Below are 10121 nucleotides of genomic sequence, written 5' to 3'. Positions count from 1 at the left end.
GCTTATGGCAAGGGAAGGGTTTTCATTTGGGATGATATCAGTCAGGTGACAAGAGTGAGCCCTCAAATTTGTCTTGTTTAGTCTCATCTCCCTGAAACATGGGAGGGGAGGGGTTTTAAAGGTTTGTGAGAAATGTGGCTGTTTGTAGATTGGGGGCGGGGGGGTGGTTGGAGTCAGTGGCCTTCCTGTTCAGAACTTTCCCACCAGCCTGCCCTTGACCAGGGAGGAGGTGGAAATGATAAGGAATCCAGCTGGTTGTCCTTAGCTGTTCTTCTCCATGGCAGATAGCGGGTTCTGGAGCCAGGGAATCAGCAGGGAAAGAGTGCTTTGGTTTTAACCCCATATATGCTGGGTTTAATGTAGGGGAAGTGATATGGGGGCCCGCATCACCTCCCTGTACATCCCTCCCCACCGCCCTGCCCCAGTCCCAGGCCACCTTCCCAGGTTCGGAGGGTTTTCGAGCTATACAGATGTTTTCAAGGACGCGATTTTGAAGTCCGCACCTGCCGCCTGCGGAATTTGGAAGGGCGGGGCGTCCTAGACGCGGGATGAGGCGCAGAAGCTACAAAGCCTGGGACGACCTCAGCTCCCCGCCCTGCACGACCTCAGAACCCGGGCGGCGGGCGAGCCATCCCCCGCAGAACCCGGGCGGCGGGCAGCCCCGAGGAATCCCGCAAAGGCTCGGAAGCGGCGACGGCCCGCCCGGCGGAAGCGAAGGGACAGTGACGCGGCTCAGCCAGCTGCCGGCGGTCCGCACTACTCAAGGAGCCCCGACCGCTGCCCGCAAGTTCCCGACAGGCAGCGCGCGGGCAGCCCGACCGTGACGTCACGGCGGCGCGCCGGCCGTAGGAGAGGACCCCGTCGCGACCGCGTCCCCTCGGGTCCTTGAGCCGGCCCCGACCGCGAGCCATGGCCTTGAGGCTGCTGAGACTGGTCCCGGCGTCCGTGTCCGCGCGGGGCCTCGCGGCGGTCACCCAGCGCGTGGTGAGACGGCGGCGGCAGGAGCTGGGGGTGGGGTCCTCGCCTGTCCTCCGGGCGCCGGCCTTCCTCCGCGCCGCGGCTCCAAGGGTCACTCTCGGGGGGACACCGCTGCCCCGGGAGTGTTGGGTCCTGAGTCGCGGGCAGACCGCCGAGGGCCCGCGAGCTTCTCTGGCCATTTTATCTCACCTCCCAGCAGATCGCTGGAGCAGGACGGCAATTGGCCGCCAGGCTGCCCTAGTGTGGGGGGCGAGTTTGCGGATGCTGTACCCCAGTGCAGTCGCCGCGGTAGACGTACGAGCAAGGATGGGGGAGCCCGGAAGAGTCTGGGGCGCGCGCGCTCATTCATTCATGCATGCGTTCATTCATTTATGTAGCGCCTCTGTCGAGCCCCAGTTAGGGGTCAGGCCTTGCTAGGCGCCGGGGTGATGTGACTTTGAGCCGACACAGAGAAGGCATTTAGGTCAGATCTGGAAGGATTAGGAACACTTCTTATGGTAGAGAACAGTGGGATGACATTGTACGCAGAGGGAACAAGAGAGGCCAAAGAGCTGTGGCTGGAAACCCTAGGAAAACTTTGTTTTATGACTGCGGCTGATCAAAGCGTCTTTGCTTGCTGGTGGCTGGAGCTACACTGGCATCACGTTGTAAAGGGACTTGACCTCCGAGCTAAGAATTTTGATCAGAAGAGGGTTTTGAACAGAACAGTGCAATAGTCTTTTTACGAAGTCATATAAATCTTTTTAGGAGATAACTCAGGCTTCAAAAGAGAAGGAAGAAAAGCGGTTGTCTTTTTAATACCCACTTGTACTGAGACCTGTTTTAGTGGAAGTGAGGGCCCCAGAATAGAGGAGGTGATATTTTGCTGCCATGCACGCACTAGACAGTGTGTTCACCTGTAACAGTGTGTTCAGTTCTGGGCACTACCCTCTAAAGGGCATATAATGAACTCCAGTAGGTCCAGAGAAGAATGAGTAAGATGAAGAGGGTATACACCTTGTTACTTAGGGAGTAATTAAAGGAACTGGAAATGTGTCATGAAAGATCCTTGTGATTCCAGAGAGCGGAAGAATGGAACTGAGGATGGGAAATTATAGAAAAGACTACTGTCATTCTGTAAAACGTCTCTTTCTAAAGATTTTGAAGTCAAGGAATGGTCGATTGCTTGATTCACACGTTGCTGTGCACCAGTTTTGTGCAACATTGTGGTATATTCAAGTTCTGGACTCAGATGGGGAAGGAGTTTGCACGCGACTGAGAGGTAGCCTAGAGGAGAGGGGGATTAATTCCTGGGCTGAAAGGTTCCAGTATGATTAACACTCCCTCCCTGCCCCCATCTGCTACTCTTCCCCAGTCCACTTTGCATCAGCTGCACTGTCCTGGCTGATCCTGCAGTGCTCTTGCTCGGGGCGTTTGCACTGGCTGTTTCTCTGCCTGAAAGATCAGAAGTCCACTTGGGCAGTTCCCTCACTGCCTTCCAGTCTTTGTTCAGGTGTCACTCTCTCTGTGAGGGCTCCACGACCACCCGTGTTAACATTACAGCCCTTCCCATGCACGGTGTTCCCGCCACAGCACTTAGTGTGCTGGATAATTAGTTACTTTTTTGTTTTTTGTATCCCATGGGATCTTTTGGCTCACTGCTGTATCCTCATGGTCTAGAAAAAGTGCTTTGTGTGCGGTAGCTCCTAATACTTGTTGAATGAATGAGTGAATGAATAACACAGGAGCTACTGAGTAAATTAAGTATTCACAAATTATTGGGCGTTTTAGATATTGGAAGATACAGAGAATATGCTTCCATTTACTAACCTGTTCTGTCAGTGGACCTGTGGGTGGTTCCAGTTGTTTGCCATTACAGGCCTTACTCCTGTGAGCATTTCTTCATATATATCTTTTCTTCTGTCTTTTTTCACCTGCTATGAATGTGTCTGTATGTGTGTATTATTTACAAAAATGAGATCATATGGTGCATTCTCTCTCTTTTTCTTTTAATAAACTACAACCATGCTTTATTCAGACTTCCTGTTTTTCCCTAATATTCTTTGTCTGCTCTGGGATCCCATCCAGTACACCATGTGGCATTTAGTCGTCTTGTCTCTTTAGGCTTCTCTCGGTTGTGATGGTTTCTCAGATGTTCTTGTTTTTGATGACCCTGACAGTTTTGAGCAGTACGAGGCAGGCAGTTTGTCCCTCAGCGCAACTTGTCTGAGGTTTTTCTCATGATTAGATTGGGGTTGTGTGTTCTTGGGAGGAAGACCCAGAGGTAGAGTGGCATTCTCATCACATAATAGCACCACGAACATGACTTACCACTGTCGATGTTGACCTTGGTCACCTGGCTGAGTGTAGCGAGGTAGTTTCTCCACTGTAAAGTTACTCTTTTTTTCCCCTTTTCCATCTTGTCCTCTTTGGAGGAAAGTCACTGTGCAGCCCACACCTAAGGAGTGGGGGGGTTATGCTCCCTTCCTCAAATGCAGAAAATTATGTAAATTATTTAATTTTTCTGCATGGGAGATTTGTCTGTTCTCCCACATTTACTTATTTATTTATTTATATTCAGTGATTTATTTCTATCAGGATGGACTCATGGATATTTATTTTAGACTTTGAGTTGTAATCCAGTATGGCTCTCTTTTCTTGCTCAGATTACCCCAGCTGTGGCCATTGGGAGCTCTTTCGGTCGGCTCCGGAATCCCTGTAACGCACCCCTCACTGTGCGTGTGTGAGCGAGCGCTTCCTTGCTTTCCGGCTCTACAGTGTGGTCCAGGCTACTTGTGTATTTCCTGCCCCAATCCTGGAATCAGCCATTTCTCTGAAGAGCCTTTGTTCCTTTTATTAGAGAATGGTATTAGAAACCAAGATTAGGTACTAGGTGTAATCGCGACTGGGGCGTTGTTGCTTCTAGGCCCTCTCAGCAGACAGAGCAAGGAAATGTACTAACCTGTGTGTGTACACGTAGCTATGGATAATCCTATATGGAACCATCTGAGTCTATGACAAACTAAACATGAGTCTATACTGACGTCTCTGACTGTAATCCACTATCACATGGGTCATTCTAGCCTCTCTCTTGCTGATCTGTAACCTCCCACTCCAGCGGTAGAAACCTGGCTCCCACCATCTGCTGTCCATTTACTTAATTGCTTAATTCTAGGATATGATGCCGTAGTATCAGAATTGTTAACCTTACCCTGTGGGAAGTATCTTTCTCAACTAGAATACAGTTCCTTTTGCCTTTAGCCTTCCAGACTCTACTGATTTCCAAAGGGCAGCACCTTTCCCCCGACCCGCTTTAGTGAGGTTTTCATACATTCGTAACAGTTGATTTTGTCCATTCTGCATTCCATCTCGGATCCCTCTACCTAAATGAGGCTTTAAAAATTTGCCTACATTGAGGTTCACTCTCTGTGCTGTAAAGGTCTATGGGTTTGAGAAATGCATAGTGTCGTGTATCCACTGTTCCAGTATCATACGGAGTAGTTTCACTGCTCTAAAAATCCCCTTTGCTTCACCTATTCAGCACTTCTCCTTTCCCTGAGCTCCTGGCAACCCCTGATCTCTACCATCTCTAGGGTTTTGCCTTTTCCAGAATGCCTTATAATTGGAATCATGCAATATGTTGCCTTTCCATACTGGCTCTTTCACTTAGAGATGTGCATTTAAGATTCACTCATTTTTTTTGTAGCTTGATGACTCATTTCTTTTTATTGCTGAATAATATTCCCTTGTATGGATATATCACAGTTTATCCATTCAGCTATTGAAAGACATCTTGGTTGCATCCTGTTTTTGGTGATTATGAATAAAGCTGCTGTAGTCATGTGTATGCAGATTTCTTTGTGGAAATACGTTTTCATATCAGATGAATAATACATAGGAGTGTGATTGCTGGATCGTGTGGTAAGACTATGTTTAGTTTTATGTGAAACCACCTTCCAAAGTGACTGCTGGTTGCGTTCCCCTAGCCGTGAACGAGCATTCCTCTTGCTCTGCGTTCTCACCAACGGCTGCTGTTGGCAGTTGTTGAGATCTTGAGTCAGTCTACTAAGTGTGGAGCGGCTTCTTTTTAACTTGCAATTCCCTAATGATAGACAATTTTGAGTATATTTTCAGATGCATATTTGCCTTTATGTATATATTCTTTTGTGACATCTGTTCAAATCTTTTGCCTTTTTGTAATTATTTGCTTTCTTTGTGTTCTCTATCATAAACTGTTTTTTCTCCACCCTTCGGTAATCAAAACTGTAAAGCAGATCAGGACTGAAAAAAATCTTGACATCATTTAAATTCTCTTATGTTCTGTTTATTCCATAGTAAAGTATTTTATTATTTTAGTTGGTTCTTAGTATTCCATAATGTGGATATACTTTTTTTTTTAAACTACTGCTCTGTGTTGTACATTAAGGGTTTCTATTTATGTTTTTGGTATTATTATTATGTGGGTAAATCTTTGTAGAAATCCATGTCTGTTCCCTTAGGATGGATTCCCGGTGGCTCCAGGCCCAGTGTCTAGGTTTACATTAATAGCAGTTTATGAGGACTTTGTCCTGTCCCAACACTGCACATCGTCATTTAAAAAGAATAAAATATTTGTTTGATACATAAGAAAGTGTTTTCTCCTTGTTAGTAATCTTTGTTTGCTTTTTGTAGCAAGGTTGAGCATTTTTCTGCTTGGTTGTTGGCTGTCTTTAATACAATTAAAAGAAGCTGTGCAGTCCTAGCCTCTTTTTACTGTTGATCTGTACAACCTCTGTGTATGCTAAGGCTATATTCCATCACGTGTGTTGAACTTTTCTCAGTTGTTTGCCTTTTGATTGTGTTTTTCTTTGTTTTCGGGAAAGATCATTTTGGCTTTAGTGCGGAGATGCTGGAGACAGGAGGTGAGGCTGGCATTTGCCTTGTAGCTGAGAGATGTGGGGATGCCTACAGAATTAGTGCGGTGTGGGGTGGGAGCTGATGCCGTGCTCCAGGGAGATTTAAGAGCTAGGATCCACAGGGTTTTGTGAGTGACTGTGGAGTTGGAGGAAGGAGGAGGGTGTCGGAGGTGGCTCTCGTGTCTGCTCTGTTTTGCTTGGTGGATAGTGGGTAAGAGCAGATTTAGGGGCTAGGGTATGGGTGTGGAACTTCACTTTTAGATCTGTTTGCTCTCAGGTGTTTTCAGGACGTCTGCTGGAGCTGTTTAAAGGCAGCAAGGTAGCCAGGTCTGGAGCTCAGGACAGGAGCCTGGGCTAGAGAAATGTTCTTTATTCCCTACCTCCCTGTCTCCCCCAGCCCCCTCCCCGCTCCCTTTCTTTCATCCATCCATCTCCATCTGTCCAATTTTTATTGAACACGGTAAGAATATTCTGTTCCAGGGCCTGAGGATTTACCAGTGAACAAAACAGACATTCTACCTGCCCTTATGAGCTTATTTTGGGGTGGGGCATGGGGGCTGGTAATTAAACAAATAAATTGCTAATGAAGACGTAGATGTTGGCATTTTTATCACCAAGGATCTTCTTAGCGTTTTTCCCTAATAGTTGCTCATGCCTGCAGTAGCCAGAATACTCATGTTGTGCTGTTGTGTGATATTGTGTTTTTCAGGGCGGCATTCATACAAGTGTACAGTGCAAGCTGCAGTATGGCCCTTTGGCATACATACTTGGGGACCGAACAACCAAAAAACTGACAGAACGCAGCAAAGTGATAACTGTAGATGGCAATATATGTTCTGGAAAAGGCAAGCTTGCAAAAGAAATAGCAGAGAAACTAGGTATGAACTTACCTCATGCAGAATGACCACTCTCTCAGATGTGTGGTTGCTTATCTGAGTTTGATCCACTTTAACATTGACTTGGTAGAACTGGGCCCAAGGTAGGTATTTTACATATTTGAAATATTTATGGAAAAAGCTGTTTTCAGTCTTTCAGATTTGGAAAATTTTAAAAGTCTGTGCTGGTTGTCAACTGGAATTGGAATTTCATGATGATGTGGGCAGAGCCCTCTCACGTGAGCTGTCTGACTTGAAATTTGTAGCGGCCCTCTGAAACGAGGTTGTTATTGCCGTCATTTACAGACGGTAGACTTGGTAGGCAGCTGGTGTTCCCAGCTTGTTAGTGCAAAGCCGGGATGGGAACCCCGGTGCTGGCTGGTGGTGTGGATTTTGTTCTGTGTGCCTCTCTGCGGTATTTGAGCAGAAGTTGCCCGCTTGCACACGGGGGTTCCCGTAGTTAGGAGAGGCTCTCTTTTTCAGGGGGAACTCGCATGAGGGTACGGTACGACATGCTGCAGCGCAGCCCTTCAGCGCACATGCTTGTCGTACACATTTTAGACATGTTGTCTCTAGTGTCCTATGTGCTCCCTTTTACATGTGATACGACATAAGCCTGAGGGTAACTTTCTCCAGGTCTTAACCGGCCAGCCTCAGCACTCAGGCTTTGTTCAGATGGGGCTCTGTTTTTGTTAGTGCACGCTGCTCGCTGGTGGGAAGGGAGGCATCCACGTCGCGTTTCATCCGGGTGTGTCTCTTCTCAGGCTTAAAGCACTTTCCTGAAGCAGGAATACATTATGCAGACAGCACTACAGGGGATGGAAAACCCCTGGACGTGGAGCTCAGTGGCAACTGCAGTCTGGAGAAGTTCTATGATGACCCGAAAAGCAATGATGGCAACAGTTACCGCCTGCAGTCCTGGTTGTACGCCAGTCGCCTCCTGCAGTACGCGGACGCCTTGGAGCACTTGCTGAGCACAGGTCAGTGTCCAGGATCATGTGCTGCGCTTGAGCCCTCTTCTGGAATTCAGCCATGTGAGACTGCCACCAAGTAGAGCTTTTCTTTGAGAGTATTTGATGAGGCAAATGCTCTCTTTCTAATAAGATCATAAATTCCCCGAGATCCATGTTGTTATTGCTTCAGAATAACATCCACTAAATATTAGTTCATTGTTGTGTATTGGAGTGAGGTTTATGGATTGTATGGAATTTTTGTGCCACTATTCTAGACATGTAGATGAAATATGTCAAAAAATGGAGGAAAGAGAGAACCCATAAATGACTGGGAGGAAGTGGAATCACACTCATAAAGATGGAGCTGTGTGTCGTACAGAGAGGAGGATGCAACAAAAGAGAGTTGTCTCTGAGGGCACAGAGATAGGCTGGAATTCACCATCAACCCACAGGGTAGAAGTTAAACCTTGAGAAATGCAGAAGTGGGGAAAGCAGAACACACAGGGTCCCATGGGCCTGTATGGTAAGGGGGGATGTGTCCATGGAAGGCATCCGAAGCAGGCAAGAAATGGACAAGGGCTGCATATTGGGCGGAGTCTGGAGTCTGGGGGATAGGCAACAAGGGTCAGGACAAGAAGTTAGGAAACGGAGGGAGGGAGCACAGGTGGGGCAGGGGCATGGGCTTACATGGAGTGCAGCGGTCAGAATCCTGGCAGGGCTCCTCCATCATCTTGGGAACCCGCAGCCCGGGTTAAATTCGGGCCTCACCCCAGAACATCATGACAGTCAGCCAGCAGATACCACCAGTGCATGGCCAAAGCCACCAAACTATAACAGTTTTGAATTCATGGGTAGAAGCAAATGGCATGTGGGATGTGTGTGTGTAAGGGAGATTGAGGAGTTTGTATGAGCCGTGTCACACAGTGGTGGTTGCCATGCCTGCCTGAATGTCACTTACCTGGTGACCTCAGCTGCCACCTGGAGGGTCTGGTTCATGGGGTCTGAGTGTGAGAACAGGAATGTGTTTTTCAGGGGCTGGCCCATTTGGCAGAGTGGTTAAAGTTCCATGTGCTCTCCTTCGGCGGCCCAGGTTTGCAGGTTCAGATCCTGGGTGCAGACCTGCTCCACTCCTCAGCCATGCTGTAGACGCGTCCCGTGTACAAAGTAGAGGAAGATTGGCACAGATGTTAGCTCAGGGCTAATCTTCCTCAAGGAAAAAAAAATTTAAAAAACAAAGAAAGAATGGGTTTTTCACAAGGACCCCAGGTAACTGATGGAGTGTCACAAAGCTGCCTCTTGTTCCAGGAGGGTCCCACATGTGTAAGATGTTCCACAAGACACAGGATAATGCTCTGTCTAAACGGCCACTGAGGTCTGGTTATCGTCTTGCTTTTCCAGCATTCTATGAGTGATGCTTTTCCGTATGTGAACGTAAATCCTGATTGTGGTTAGCGTTGCTCCTAAGAAAACACGATCTACCTCCTAAAGTTCTGTACCAGGACCCAGATCACAGGAACCGGTTAGTGGCTTGGAGCTAATACTGACCCTCAGCTGACTCCACATTCTTTTTGGAGCATACTTCAGCCCTATCCTAGGACTCCCTGTTTCTTAAAATTAACATTTAAATGAAAACTTACTTGTTTCCTTGTATTACATTAGTTTATTCATTAAATATTTAGTGAGTTGCTGCTGTGTGCCAGGTACCTTCCAGGAACTAGAGAGTCTGCGGGAGGTGAAGCCTGGCCTCCTCCTGGAGCTTACTTACACTTGAGTAGGGGAGAGAAGGAGTACCCTGCCACTTCAGGTCGTGAGTGCTAAGAGCTGAGAGGAAGGGGCTGGGGGCTGCTCTTGCACATGGGAAGGTTAGGGAGGGCTCTGCCCAGGCACAGAAGGGCTGAGTGCAGGCAGACAGGCAGGGGGCCCCTGGGCCAGCGCTCTGAGTGGCAGGGGCGTTCTCCGTGTGCTGTCGTAACAGGCAGGAGGTCACTGTGACTCGAGTGCAGTGAGCGAGCCTGGGAGGACTGGGATGAGGCCAGAGAAGTGGCCCGGGCCAAATGGTCAGTCTCACTCAGACCTCAAGGGCCGTCACGGGGCCTTTTACCTGGGTGGACAGAGGTTTGAGCAGAGGAGTAACATGAGCTGGCCTAAGTTTTGAAAATGCCCCTCTGCTGAGGGTGAGAGAAGCCCTGGGGGCAGGGCGGAGGCAGGGAGTGATTTGGCAGCCGTGGCCTTGTCAGAGGTGAGGAGGCCTTGCACTGAGAAGGAAGTGACGTGTTCTGGAGTGATGGGATTCAAGGCGTGGTTGGGAGAAGGCTGTGCTTTGTTGATGCATGGCTGTGGGGTGATAGAGGGAAGTCCAGGGTGACTCTGGGGTCTTGTGAGCGGTTGGGTGGGAGCAGGATTGGGTGGGTATGGTGGAGTGAGAAACCCATGGTTTTAAA

At 48.3% G+C, this 10121-nt stretch overlaps 1 protein-coding gene across 1 annotated transcript in view; it reads left to right on the top strand.

The window, feature by feature from the left end:
* Positions 1 to 200: 200 nt before the first annotated feature.
* Positions 201 to 10121, top strand: part of NDUFA10 (NADH:ubiquinone oxidoreductase subunit A10) — a 63269-nt gene continuing 53348 nt past the window's right edge. Inside the window, exons 1-3 of the mRNA XM_070618807.1 lie at positions 201 to 984; positions 6562 to 6730; positions 7492 to 7707. Coding sequence (XP_070474908.1) covers positions 910 to 984; positions 6562 to 6730; positions 7492 to 7707 — 460 coding nt within the window. The 5' untranslated portion in view covers positions 201 to 909. The remainder of the gene's footprint in view (positions 985 to 6561; positions 6731 to 7491; positions 7708 to 10121) is intronic.

Source organism: Equus przewalskii, chromosome 5, assembly GCF_037783145.1.
Source record: "Equus przewalskii isolate Varuska chromosome 5, EquPr2, whole genome shotgun sequence".
Lineage (NCBI taxonomy): Eukaryota > Metazoa > Chordata > Mammalia > Perissodactyla > Equidae > Equus > Equus przewalskii.
Note: the sequence above shows the minus strand (reverse complement) of the source record. Positions and strands in the feature narration are given on the sequence as shown.